Below are 13,654 nucleotides of genomic sequence, written 5' to 3' on the forward strand. Positions count from 1 at the left end.
CCAAGTCCAACAGAGTCCAGCAGGCTCAGGGGTGCTTTATCAATAGCAGTGGACCTAAACCAGACAGCACATTTGATGTTAAGCCGTGACAGTGCACTTTCTCACATGAAGAAACATAAATAACGCAACGAATTAAGAATAGAAATAATTCCAAATGTGTAAATAATATATTCTTTGATACCACTGACCTAAGACCGCATTAGGCAGCTAATGGAGGGCAATTATTAAAGCAACAACAGTCAAAGACCTTTTCCCCCTACATAAAGATATTTAAAGTTTAATCCTTAAATTAAACTAATAATGCTCCTCCGCCTGTCCCCATTTCATTTCTTTCTATTTCATTCATCCCAATTCCCACAATAAAATACGTTATGAATAAGACATCAAATACCACAAACGTATCTCAGACTAGAAACTCCACTGTGCATGGATTAGAAAAATGCATTTAGGTCACAAAAAACACACTAATGGGTAATGGGGTTTTATCTCCGTTCTAGAAGTCCCATCATGCCAGCTCTGTCTCTCAAAACAAAATGACCTCATTTAACCTCGTCTCTGCCCGCTGCAGCAAGTGCTAGTCCGAACAAAATACGACACGCCACACTCTGTCTCTCTGCTTCTTGTTTTCATGAAATTAGGAGCCGAAATTTGACTCACAAAGGGCTTTGCTGCAATGTCTCATTACTCGTTCTTGAACGATCAGCTCTCTAAGAGAACCTCAATTTTCGGGTTACGTTTATGGGTTGTTCTTGGTATTTGCGTAGGAGCTGGAATAGTTCTAGTTCTCTTCCTCATATCTCTTTGGTTCACTTCAAAACGCAATAGCAACAACTCAAAACGACAACTCAACGCTGCCAAGTCATCCTCTCTCTGCAGCAACTACAACAGCAGCAGCGGCAACCCAACAATTCCAAACATTTCCAAAGAAATTCAAGAAATCCGAATCGAGCCGGACTCCAACTCGAACTCCAACTGCAAACCTCATTCCGCGCCAAATCCTGACCCGTTACCCGAACCGGAGCCAATTTTGGTTGAAGACAGCCCCGCTAGCGGCCGCAACAGAATTCACATCGAAATAGGGAAAGACCACCGGATTGCTTACCCGGAACGGGCCGCCGGGTCGCATCACGGGTCCGGTGATCAGACGGTGGCTGCGGCAATTACGCCGGAGGTTTCACACCTGGGATGGGGCCATTGGTATACTTTGAGAGAGCTTGAGGTGTCCACTAATGGGTTTGCTGATGAGAACGTGATTGGTGAAGGTGGTTATGGAATTGTTTACCATGGCGTGTTAGAGGATAACACCAATGTTGCTGTTAAGAATTTGCTTAACAACAGGTGCTGGATGCACCTTTTGTTTTTGTAAGTTTATGTTTTGCTATTGCATGTGGCTTTTGTTGAAGAGTTTGTTCTGGTTTGCGACAGGGGACAGGCTGAGAAGGAGTTTAAGGTTGAAGTGGAAGCAATTGGACGTGTCCGACATAAGAATTTGGTGAGATTGTTAGGTTATTGTGCTGAAGGAGCTCATAGGTACTTAAGTTTGATAAATTCTGAATCTTTGATTGGTTTTACCTATTTGCATGCTTGGACTTTCCGTGGATGTCTAACATTTAAAGATTTGTGAATAGCTATTATCTCATGAGCTTTCATGGCTTCAGTTGAATGTAAATGCTTGGTCGTTGTAGGATGCTTGTTTATGAATACATTGACAATGGCAACTTGGAACAATGGCTTCATGGAGATGTGGGGCCTCACAGCCCTCTTACATGGGAGATTCGGATGAATATAATACTTGGAACGGCCAAAGGGTGCATTTTGATTTAAGTGAAAGTAACCATATTAGCTTCAATCTGTGTTATATTATATTAGTTGCTTGTAGCTTAAATGTGATGAAAATGTACAGGCTGACATACCTGCATGAGGGGCTTGAACCAAAGGTTGTTCACCGTGACATCAAGTCAAGCAACATTTTGCTCGATAAGCAGTGGAATCCGAAATTATCCGATTTTGGCCTAGCAAAGCTTTTGGGCGCAGAGAGGAGCTACGTGACAACTCGTGTGATGGGAACATTCGGGTTAGTTGAATTAATCTTTGTGAAAACTGCTTTGTCACTTTATTTTTGAACTTGTTAGACAACTGATCTAGGCCAAGGATTAGAATTACAACTATCAGGTTCTGTTTTATAGGTATGTGGCACCAGAATATGCTAGCACTGGGATGTTGAATGAAAGAAGCGATGTATACAGTTTTGGTATCCTTATCATGGAAGTAATTTCTGGTAGAAATCCAGTGGATTACAGCCGCCCTCCAGGGGAGGTATGTATTCCTCAAATGAATAGCTTGATGACATCGTCCTATTGTTCCTCTTTCTTTTTGATTTGTTGTGTCAAGTTCTAATTTCAGGTGAATTTAGTTGAGTGGCTCAAAACAATGGTCACAAATCGCAATGCAGAGGGTGTTTTGGATCCTAGGTTGCAAGAGAAGCCTTGTTCAAGGGCATTGAAGCGTGCTCTTTTAGTAGCTTTACGCTGTGTGGACCCGAATGCTCACAAGAGGCCCAAGATGGGGCATGTGATACATATGCTTGAAGCGGAAGAGTTCCCTTTCCGAGATGTAAGTTTTGGTCGTGTCATCGGCATATTATTTTTTCTAAAGGCACTTCTGTATTCAACTCTGGTTATGCAGTTATACCTGTTGAAAAATTTCCTTTTGCATGTGTCCTTGTTTTTACATTGAACCTGGTCCCTTACATTGATGCAGCTGTGATTGTTAGACTTTCAAACAAGTAACATAAACATTTCTTGAGAAACTGGATAGTAGATCCTCATGATCATCACTATAGTTTCTAATGGATGTCTGTTTGTACTTGTTTTACCTGGATCTGGTGGGGTAAGAGAATGCAAGAAACTTTTTTTTTAATTATTATTATCATTATTTGTTATCATCATCATCATTATTAATTTTTTTTTTTTTTAACTAGAGAATGCAACAAACTTGAGATCAACCACTTGGGTTGAACTATCATATTAGACCAATGACACGTATCCTCCCTAAAGTTTGGTTTTAGTCAAAGGTCATTTAAGGAAAAAAAAAACACTCTTATAATTCAGATTTTGAGTCAATCTTGAACACTAATGGAAGAAAAACTCATGATGCACCAATTGTATGGGGAAATGGGGTAGCTGAGCTCCAGGCCCTCCAGAATCCATTAGAGAGATATTTTAATGCAAATTGTGGTCAGACTGAAAGCAATGGTGAAATTTCATTTTCTACACATTGATAAGCACATAGAAAACATATTTACACATTAATGGGATACATGCTTGCTCACATTTATCTTGGTACTTAATCCAAGATTATCATCTTTTACCATGTGACTTCAGGAACGTAGAGCTGGAAGGGAACATGGACGCTCGCCACATAATGGTATTAAGGGTAGATTGATGGAGAAGGGTGTAAGCGAATCAGGTGATAGCAGTGGATATGAAAGTGGTGTCCAAACCAACAAGCCATTATGGAGAAAGCTAGAACCTGAAGAGCAGTAGCCTTCCCACATTCTGTATAAGGTGAATTGACACACCTTGGTTTCCCCCTTAGCCAGGTTTAGTTGGCTTATGCTAATATTATTCTGCCTGTATATGTAATTCACATTTGTGAGCTTGTCTGTTTCTCGAGTCTGTGGTATTCCCTGTCCTGCTTTTTGGCATTCTAGTTGATCCCTGATCTTTCTTGCTAAATTCAATGTCTGGAAATTCTGAAGAATGTGATATTGCTGAAATCTTTTTGTTAGTCAATGATTGTTTATATAGATAGCAAGAAGTTGAAATTTACTCATATCCTGCTCTGCTCTATATACTATTCTAATGCTGTGCACATGCACGCTCTATATATTGCGGTCTTTCCATTTGTATTTCTGTATGCTATTTTTTCTCTTCAGTTTTCATTCTCTCTGCCATCAGTAGACTGCTAGAATTGAACAAGTAGAAAGGATTGTGTATGAATCATTTTTTAGGAGGATGAAACGGCTTAGTTCTTTTCATTTCTCCCCACTTTGACACCCACGTGTTGAAATACACACTCATGTTATCTGCGTGTAATTTTTTTTTTTTTTGGATTTCAAATTTTGATTATAGTTTGTGTCACCGACAATAAGGACATATGAGAGATGTTCAGTCAATGGAGAAAAAATGCAGGTAGAATGGTAGATCCATTCCAGCTTATATTATGATTGAGATTTGAACGTTCAAAGTATATTCCCTATTAAGACAAAAACTTTTTGTGTCTGTGTTAGTTGGGGGTAGATTATGGTTTGGGGCCTACGATTCACATGCCTAATACTACAGATATTACTAGTTTCATAAGACTTTTAAGGATGTGGGGGCTCGTTTGGGACGAGAAAATTCTTCGACAGCTAGTTGCCTAGAGATGTACTAAGTGGCCTTAAATCTTTGGACCCCTCCATTTTATATTAAATTTTGCCGGTTCTGGCGGATTAGAAAATTTACCTCTCATGACTCACCCACTCCCGGTCATCAATCTATTGTTCTTGATCAAATCAGTTCCTGGACTGGTACTGGCTTCTACGTTTTTCCACTTTTTGGTGGCTTTAAATGATGCATCGCTTTTCTTCTTTTGACCCTATCTGTATTTATTGACTTGTTCAAAACTGTTTAACCAGTCCCTGAAATATATGTAAAATAAGTCGGCAGAGCCAGAGCTTGAAATTCTCTTCAGTCGTCTGTCTCTTTGTTCACATTTTAGCTACTCCGTCTATTTTTACATTTTTGGGTCATCCTACTATCCTACATTTGAGCTTTTACCACTACCCGTTGTACATTAAATTAATTTGTTTATGCTGAATGAAAAATATTTAAAAAAGATTAAAAATAAAGAAAATCATAAATAATCAGCGTAAAAAGATGTTGAATGATGCAAAATATGTAATAAATTTTATTTAAAATATAGTAAAATGAACTGTGAAAAAATTATGAAATAATCATATTCTTACACTTTTGATTAAAACAAATATATTGGGTGGCTGTTGTAAGTTAATTTAATCAACTCTAGTTTTGGTTATACTTTCTTATTTTTGGGTTATAAAATTCTAACTTTCATGTTCTCATTTTTTTATTAAAGGAAGAAATATAAAATATCCATTTTTGTCATTTCCATTACATCACACATAAATGGGTAATTTACCAAAAATATCTTAAAAATTATTTGACAACTGATCTTTCAATAATTTAATTTATCAAATACACAATTAAATTATTTTCAAAGCTGATTATTTGACAATCCTAGAATGAATTATTTGGGAATTCAATGCAATCCCAAACATATACTAAGGTTTGAAGTAATTTAATCCACAAATAATTAATAGATTATACTTATATAAATTCCGGTTTAATGTTATAATTTCCAATACCCCAATAAGATAATCATTTGATAATTATCTAATTTTTTGATTTAAAAACTTTTCCTGATATTGGCAAGTTGAGGTTTGAGTCACTGTATGTGCATCCTAAAATTAATTTCTGGAATTAATTTCTTTCAAATATTTTGGAAAAAAATTAGTTCATTATATAGGTCTAGACTCTAGATATTTAAAGTGTAATGTAACATCAAAAAATTGATAAAAATATTTCAATAATTTTTTTTCAAAATATCATTATATTTATGATGAAATATTAAAATTAATTGAATTAATTTAAAGTTAATTTAATTAATTTATATTTAAATATTATTCTCATTAGTATAGAAGTCACATATTTTAAGTATATTTTCATGTTGTTCCAATAAAAGAAAATATATATGTATTGTCATGTGACATTGAGGGTGCCTTTGGTAGTTTTCCATTATAAAATGATTTTTTTGATATTTTTATAAAATGAGGGTAGCTATATGATAATGACCTTTAACATTTGTCTATATAAACAGTTGATTCGGTGGCCGGTCATATACTCCCATTAAAAACTTAATAAAAGAAGGGGACCCTTTATTTTTATTATATCTTTTTGTAAATTAGAAAGCCAATTGCTTGTCAAAAACTTTCAAGCTTCTTGCTTTCTGATTCTGGCTGTGTGTGTCGAGATGGTGCTGCCGCCTGTTTTGACAATCGTAATTCTGCAACTGCAAGCCTCAGGGAGGAAAGTGCAAACGTTGTCCCTGCCTCTGCCTCTGCCTCGATCATGAATCTCAACTTCTATTGGGATGCAATCAAAGCTGAAAGCACGGGTCCAAATTAGGATGTAGAAGTCTTTATTTAAAATATTTATTTTATTTTATTTGCATCTCAAATCAACTTATTTAAAGTAACTTTGGGGATAAAAATGTAATTTTCGTTCTAATTTGTTTTTTAATTTTATTTAAAGCATATGGGGTCAAATTCAAATTTTATTGGGGGATGATTCTATTCGGTTAAAGTATAAATGTAATTTAAAAAAAAAAAAGAATTAGACTCGGCTCCACAATATGTGTATATATTTTTTAAGATAGAGAGGTAGACAAAGTTTAAATAAATTTTTTTATCTTCTACCTTCCTTAAGATTCAAATTCATGTAGCCAGTTAAATAAATCTACATAAAAATCACTTAGGTAGTCCCTAAAGATAGTGCAATTGTGCCGCTATGCTCAATTAATACTTTTAATAGATTATTATTTTAACAGCTAATTACTATTAATTTTTAATAAAAAGTTGTACGATTAACAAACAAAATCTAAATAACAAATATAATTTTGACTTTTTAGAAAATTTGTTAAAAAATAGATTTCTTTATGATATGTTAAAAGAACTACAGTTTCAATAGTGGGGTTATTATGAACCATTTGATTTAAAATGAAATACTTCCAATAGATAGTTAGTTGTTACCCAAATCACAGGTAATCCTTAAATCTTAATTTAATTTGTATTTAGCTTATATCCTATTGTTACAATTTTTTTTATAAGTCATAAATAATTATTTTTAATCATTGATTCATTGTAAAAGATTAAAAAAAGTAGACTTTCTTTTAATAAGGGCGTATATTGTAAACAAAATTATTATAAATTATTCCATAAGACTTTAAAATTATATGTATTTTATATGAATTGTTTTGGTGTATCATTTCATTTTATTGTTCACAATACTAGTCTTGAAAATGTAATATTAAATTATACACTTCATAGATATCTCATCAACTTATAATAAATGGTTCTTGAATTGAATCACAAAGTGGATGATACTACCCATAAATAGATAGTTTTTTATTGTTAGTTATTTTGAAACAATGTTAGACATAATATATGCTGAATACTATAATATAAAACAATAAAATAGGATTAAAATTATAAAATCACACACAATGAAAGTTAGAGAATTATGTAATGATAAATATGTTCAGAAATTATGTAATCGTCCATTAAAAAGATCAAAAAAATTTTAAATCAATAACAATAGAGACAAAATAATTGATTTTCATTGTCTCTATTAAATAATATAAAGATTGATTGTCAATCAAAATAAAAATGGTTTCAATATTTGTTAATCAATCAAATTCCCAAAAACCATGTCAATTGTATCATTTTTGTTTTTATTTATTTATTAATTATAGATTCATTAAAGTATTCATCCATTGTAGGAATTGAGCATTTGTGCTTATTAAAATGAATTTCCTGATTTCATTTTTTTAATTAATTGTAAGATATTAAAACATTACATATGAAGATTTTTTTTTTTGAACTTTTCACTGTACATGTAAATTTTCAAAAGCAATAGTAATGTATTACGAAATTTATATCAATCAAGTAATGCGATTATAATTTAGTAATATAAGATACAATTTTGTTTGTAATTAATGAAATTTATTTACCAAATGATTTATAAGAAATAATATATACACTGTAATTTTTATAACATTTATAAATAAATAGTATAAATTAATTATATTTTGTAGCGATGAAGTATTAAATAACCAAATTTTGTGTCTTAAAATTTGTGTTTGAATTAGTTTATTTTCTTTTCAAATTATAAATCTGTCTCTATATTAATTATTTAACTGGTATAATTTCTTATCCTTTATTGAATTTGAGTTATTTAATTGATAAAGAGCAAATATACTCAATCAACACTTAAACCTTTTAGATTAATTCCAGTATCCATGTTGGGATTTTTACACTGCGTCCTATTATCCTATAGGCACCCTAAAATATATATCAGAAAAAGAAAGCTTTTGTTGAGCGACGAGTTTTTTTTCTGTATTAAATTATTTAGTATTCAAAGACTATATTGAGTACCGACTAATTCAAATTCTGATACGGATAGAACTGTTAAAGTGCCAAAACTGTTCTAGCAAGTTGTTGAGCGATACGTTGAGGCAGAGAGGAGGGATTAGTTGGAGTTGCGTGGGCCCTTCCTTCCTGAAGTTGATGAAATTTTGGGCGCGTCTTTCAAATCTCTAACGAGACTCAAAGTCCCAGAGTAACTCTTCGATCTCTCAGGGGTTTCTTCTCCTAAGTTGTAATATTATAATCAGTGTAAACCGTAAACTCTTCATTTCATATTATTTTGCTTTTAGATTTGGCATAATTTGACCTTCTTATAATTGGATTCGCATTTGGCTGCGACTCATTTTTCTCAGATAAAGCTGAAGGTTTATGTTTATCGGAAAACTTATATTGCCGAATTGGAGTATAGTTTCACTTGTTTTATTTTTTTAATCTACCGCTGTCATAATATAACTACAATTGTGGTTAAGGCTCATAAGCAAATTACGAGGTTTCGTGAATGATTCATACCAATTCCAAGACTCATACATTAATCTGCATATAACTTTCTCTGGTTTCGGTCCGGTTTACTTTTCTTCTTTGTGTGTGACATACAAGAACTGCACACGAATATATATGTTTTTATTAGAACATCATTTGGGATCCATTTTATTATCTCTGACTATGAGTCTGTGCTGTAGACTGATGCTTTATTATGATTATTGACTTATGAAATCATGATATCTTAAGGATGACTATGATTTTGCTAGGTTTTAATGGCCACTACGGGGCTTGAAACTGTGTGGTTGTACTGATCAATCCATTTGAGGTAACCGTAGCTCACTCTCGGAGATTCTCTGTCAATCTCTACACTCAAGGCAAAATCCAGCAGCTGATATTTCTGAGTGAACTTTAGAGTGCTAGGCTCTATCCTGATATTCATTCCAGCAGGAAACTCCAAAACTGCATGGTATATTGAATCTTCTGCTCCCACGTTTTTCACAACCCTGCTGAAGTTCTTTGCCGTTGTTTCATTGGTAAATACGGCTGCAAAAGACGGGTAATTCAGGTCAGTAGATTCTTGGCTGCAATTCCATTGATTTCTTCGAATGACAGCTTTCATCTGCTTTTCATCATAGCCTAGGCCGCACAGGAACTCGACATAATCCTGAAAGTCTGCGTCATAGATGAGTCCAGGGTCCATTGCTTTGTTTGGGTCTATATGGCCTGCCCCAAAATCTAGTGGCGTGGCAGGAACGCCACCTATTTCATTTTCAGCAATGTTAACGGGATAAGCCGTAGTCATTATAGCTGATCGGATGGCTGCTGGGCTCCACTCCCGATGGATAGCTTTTAGCAAAGCTGCAACTCCAGCAACATGGGGTGCTGCCATGGAGGTGCCTGAAAATAGTGCATAGTCTGTCACCAATTCATAGTTGCCGATTTCAATGAATGGAATGTTAGGCGCAACTGCTGCCAGTACGTCAACTCCTGGAGCCACAATATCTGGCTTTAGAATCCCTGGACTGATTGGGTCCGGTCCCCTTGAAGAGAATGAGGCCACATGAGGTGCTGGTTTTGTACCAAGCTCTGTCAAGATGAACCTCATTGATTTCACTTTTGATTTGTTTTTCCCAGTCACATACTGTCTAATTGACGTCCCAGCAGAAGTTGGCAGAATCAGGCTGGGAATGTAATACTCATCTGAATCTATATCTGGCGTGTCAGTCAAGAAGATTGCTGCATAAGCGCCTGCCCTGTCAACCTCTTCCATTTGGGAATAGGTGTCAATTCTGTTGCTGTTGTCACAAAAAACAACCTTTCCAGTAACCTCGTCTGGGTTCAGTGATCCCAAGTGGCATATTGACTTGTTCACGTCATTTTTGCCATAGTACAAGGGCGCATCGGTAATGTAAACGCTTTCTGGAAAATATGATATTCCTTTAAAGGTTAAACCATTATCTAGGGTAACTGTTGCATGGAAGCTCCTGTCAAGCGTGCCAGCTCCTACAGTCGTGATCCAAGGTGCTCCATTATGTATTGACCGTGGAAATCCATCATTGCCTGCTGCACAGACTACGACAATTCCATTTTCAATAGCTGAGAGAGAAGCAATGGCGATAACATCATTGAAATAAGGTGTCTGGTCAAAGCCGAGAGACAACGACATGATATCGACTCCGTCAGCAATTGCTTGATCCATGCCAGCAAGTACATCACTTGCTGCACTCTCTTCTGTGTCTGTTGCCCATAGGACCTTGTACATGGCAACATGTGCTCTTGGTGCTATGCCTCTTGCAGTGCCTTTTGCGTATCCAAAGTGACTTACTCCCTCTACGTGGTTACCGGCTGCTGTGGATGATGTGTGAGTGCCATGACCGAAGAAGTCTCTTGCTGAGTCAAAGTCATATTCCTTGGAGACATTTATACCTGCGGCTTGCAGCCCTTTGCTGAAAGATCGAGCACCGATGAGCTTCCTGTTGCAGACAAAAGGACTAAATGCCGTGCCATTCTCACACCGGCCATTCCATCGTCGAGGCACTGGTGGCATTCCCTTGTCATGAAAACTCTCACTCTCTGGCCAAATTCCTGTATCAATAATACCTACTATTACACCTTGACCATATCTTGCAGAAGGCCATAAGCCTGAGTTAGGTTTTAGTCCAAGAAAATTTGGGGAGTGGGTGGTGAATAGTTTGCCAAAGGACTCAGGGTATGTGGCAAGGTGAGCTGGAGATTTCTCAATTTCAGATAGTTGGGAAGGTGTAAGCCTGGCACTGAAACCTTGAATTACATGATTGTAGGAGTATAACAACATGTTGTTGCGATCAGCAGGGTATGACGCTGACTTTAGGATTGAAAGGTGCCATGACTCGTGGGTTAAGAAAGCCGATGGCTTGTGAGAATGGTCCATGTGGATGATGTACGTCTGGTGGTCTTCATTTCTTGACTCTGCATTGTCGCTTCCCAGTAACAACAACAGTAGCCAAGGCAATGCATGGTTCAGAATCAGATGGGGAAAAGTTATTCTTCTGGTCATGGCTGATGTGCTGAGGAGAATGTTGGGGAAGATATTCAAGGTTGGAGATTGAGGATGATGTTAAAAGGTGGAGGATATATAAATGCCGTATAAGGAAGCTCTCTGATGCAGGGAAGTCTCTCCTTTGTTATTTACACAACACTAACTTTTAGTCCTGTGTTATGTTCGACCTGTTTTTTAGTAAGTTTATGAATGGATGTTTTTGCTTGGCTTATTAATGACAAGGCTTTGTTTTTCCCCCATTTTCCTTTAACTTTTCCCTGGGTCCACTTGATCAACTGTCCAAGATGACATTACTCATAGATGCCTAGAGGGTGAACCATCCAATATAACAGTTGGATACAGTTTCAAAATCGGCGCAGCTTTGCTTTTGTTGCCGATGCTTTTCAAGTTTTGACCTTCCCTACAGCAGTTAACTGCAGATATAAATTAATCATCTCGTAAGTCTATCTCGCAATGGAATCTGCTTAATTTATCCGCATATTTAGTGACAAAAGAAATAGCTTGATATGAATATATTAGCACAATTCAGTGTTGGACTCATCACTCGTCACCTTTTTCATTTGCTGTTATATGAAGTTAACTGTAAGCTATTCTCCTTTTGACACTATAGGGTTTACAGGAAGCAACCAAAATATAGAATGGTGACGTTACCAATGGCATGTCTGTGCCTGTACTTTTCCTTCCGTAGAACTTCTGGATTTTCTTTCTCCCTTAAAATATAAGCTAATTGAATGTGCTGTGGCCTGCAGAACGTACGAAATTAAACCTTGTTCGGATTTTCTCAAGGTTTTGTTCTAGGCCTAGCCGTCCCCAGCAGACATCGAAGTTGATGTACGGCATGTGCCCTGGGGACTTTTCTACAAACTTCCAGATATGCACATAATAATATAAACATGCTATATTGGATTTGACTCCCTCGATAAAATATGTTATAGTTATATTGTAAATTAATATTTTTATCTTTTTATTATTTATATTATATTAATTTTTATATTTTGTTATTATAAGTACATTTTGGAGATAAAGAAAAAAATAATTGGAGTTGGGGAATAATTAGTCACAGTATTAATGACTTAATATTGGAACAAATATTTGATTGCCAATTTTACGAAATACAAGAAAAGTCAGACCGTGAACATGAATTAAAAGAGAGATAGAATTTTTAATTTATTCACGTGGAGGAGAGCACTAAAGAATCAATTGATAAATTTATACGTGGCAACATCGTGATGGGCTATTTGGCTTCGGATCCTCTTGGCTTAGTAATTGTTCAAGCCGGTTTGCATTATTATATCAAAGGAAGTATTACGGGCATGATGAGAGCAGCGGAATCAGGGCGAAAACCAAGAGCAAGGAAAGTCGATTGAAGATGGAACTGATATTTTCATTTTTTTTTTCCCAACTAATTTGCTTTAATGTTGTCAATTAAATTTATGAATTTCCTTTATTTTCTCATGAACTAAATTTACTTTGTTAGAGATGTGATATAGTCTAATTAGGAAGATTTAATTTTATAAATTTATGTAATTTTTAATTATTATTTTATGATTGAGTGTTCATTATTATGCTTAATGTTTTTAAATATCTTGTCAATATTTAAGAATACGTAACGGAATCAAGAGGAAATTGAAATAATTTTACTCTGTGTACTAGATGTCATGAATTGAACGTAAAACAGAGATGTACGAACACAACTCGTATAGTTTTCCTTAAGAATTGACATAGAGTTTAATTAATCTTTACATATTCATATAGAGTATAGTTGATTAATATGTGAGGGCAATTTTTACATTACTCAGAAGAGTACTTGTCATTGTGAGTAATACTCTTTAATTGCATATATGGAATAATTGAATTAGATTGGTTATGGTGAAGTTGAATTTCCTAATACCTAAATCTCCCAATAATTTTTGTTATTTCTTACATCATTATTTAATTTTTAATTATCTTATTTTAATTTAATTTTTAATCTAAATTCTCTTCCTCAATTATTTGAATAAATTAGAATTAGAATAATTTTAATAGATAATAAGATATATAATGTACGATGATACTCTACTTTACATTATGTTACTTATGTCAACTAATACACTTTTTATTTTTTGCAACAATAGCCTGCAGGATTTTATAATTACTGATCACATGCTCATACCTTGCTGTTTCCTAACCTCGTAAATGTCAAGCAAGAAATCGTCAAACAAAGACAAGGTTAATAAGCCAGCTGCCACTTAATAGGTTGAATTATCAACGTATTTAATTTGACTTTCCTCCTTTCTTATCGACCAAACTTTTTATAATCCATCAAAGGAGACGAGGTTTCACCAAGATTCGAATGACGCTGATTTTACCAAGACCTTACAACAAAAATA

The 13,654-nt window shown here is 35.0% G+C and overlaps 2 protein-coding genes across 2 annotated transcripts; one reads left to right on the forward strand and one right to left on the reverse strand.

Moving 5' to 3' along the window:
• The first annotated feature begins 294 nt into the window (after positions 1-294).
• On the forward strand, positions 295-3,834 carry LOC102630427 (probable serine/threonine-protein kinase At1g01540). The gene is made up of 7 exons (XM_006473240.4): positions 295-1,338; positions 1,426-1,530; positions 1,686-1,808; positions 1,904-2,074; positions 2,187-2,316; positions 2,404-2,613; positions 3,384-3,834. The coding sequence occupies exons 1-7, from the start codon at positions 674-676 to the stop codon at positions 3,543-3,545; spliced, it is 1,566 nt and encodes a 521-aa protein (XP_006473303.2). The 5' UTR covers positions 295-673; the 3' UTR covers positions 3,546-3,834.
• Positions 3,835-9,008: 5,174 nt separating this feature from the next.
• On the reverse strand, positions 9,009-11,282 carry LOC102618416 (subtilisin-like protease SBT3). Its single transcript, XM_006473822.2, has one exon. It carries the CDS (start codon positions 11,280-11,282, stop codon positions 9,009-9,011), a length of 2,274 nt encoding a protein of 757 aa, XP_006473885.2.
• Positions 11,283-13,654: the final 2,372 nt, after the last annotated feature.

This window comes from Citrus sinensis, chromosome 5, assembly GCF_022201045.2.
Source record: "Citrus sinensis cultivar Valencia sweet orange chromosome 5, DVS_A1.0, whole genome shotgun sequence".
NCBI classification, from domain to species: domain Eukaryota; kingdom Viridiplantae; phylum Streptophyta; class Magnoliopsida; order Sapindales; family Rutaceae; genus Citrus; species Citrus sinensis.

Bases quoted from the DNA above. Each gene is read 5' to 3' on its own strand.
- LOC102618416 (XM_006473822.2), bottom strand. From the start codon at position 11,282: ATGACCAGAAGAATAACTTTTCCCCATCTGATTCTGAACCATGCATTG.
- LOC102630427 (XM_006473240.4), top strand. From the start codon at position 674: ATGTCTCATTACTCGTTCTTGAACGATCAGCTCTCTAAGAGAACCTCA. The intron at 1,339-1,425 runs GTGCTGGATGCA...GGTTTGCGACAG, and splicing joins AAGAATTTGCTTAACAACAG to GGGACAGGCTGAGAAGGAGT. The intron at 2,317-2,403 runs GTATGTATTCCT...TTCTAATTTCAG, and splicing joins ACAGCCGCCCTCCAGGGGAG to GTGAATTTAGTTGAGTGGCT.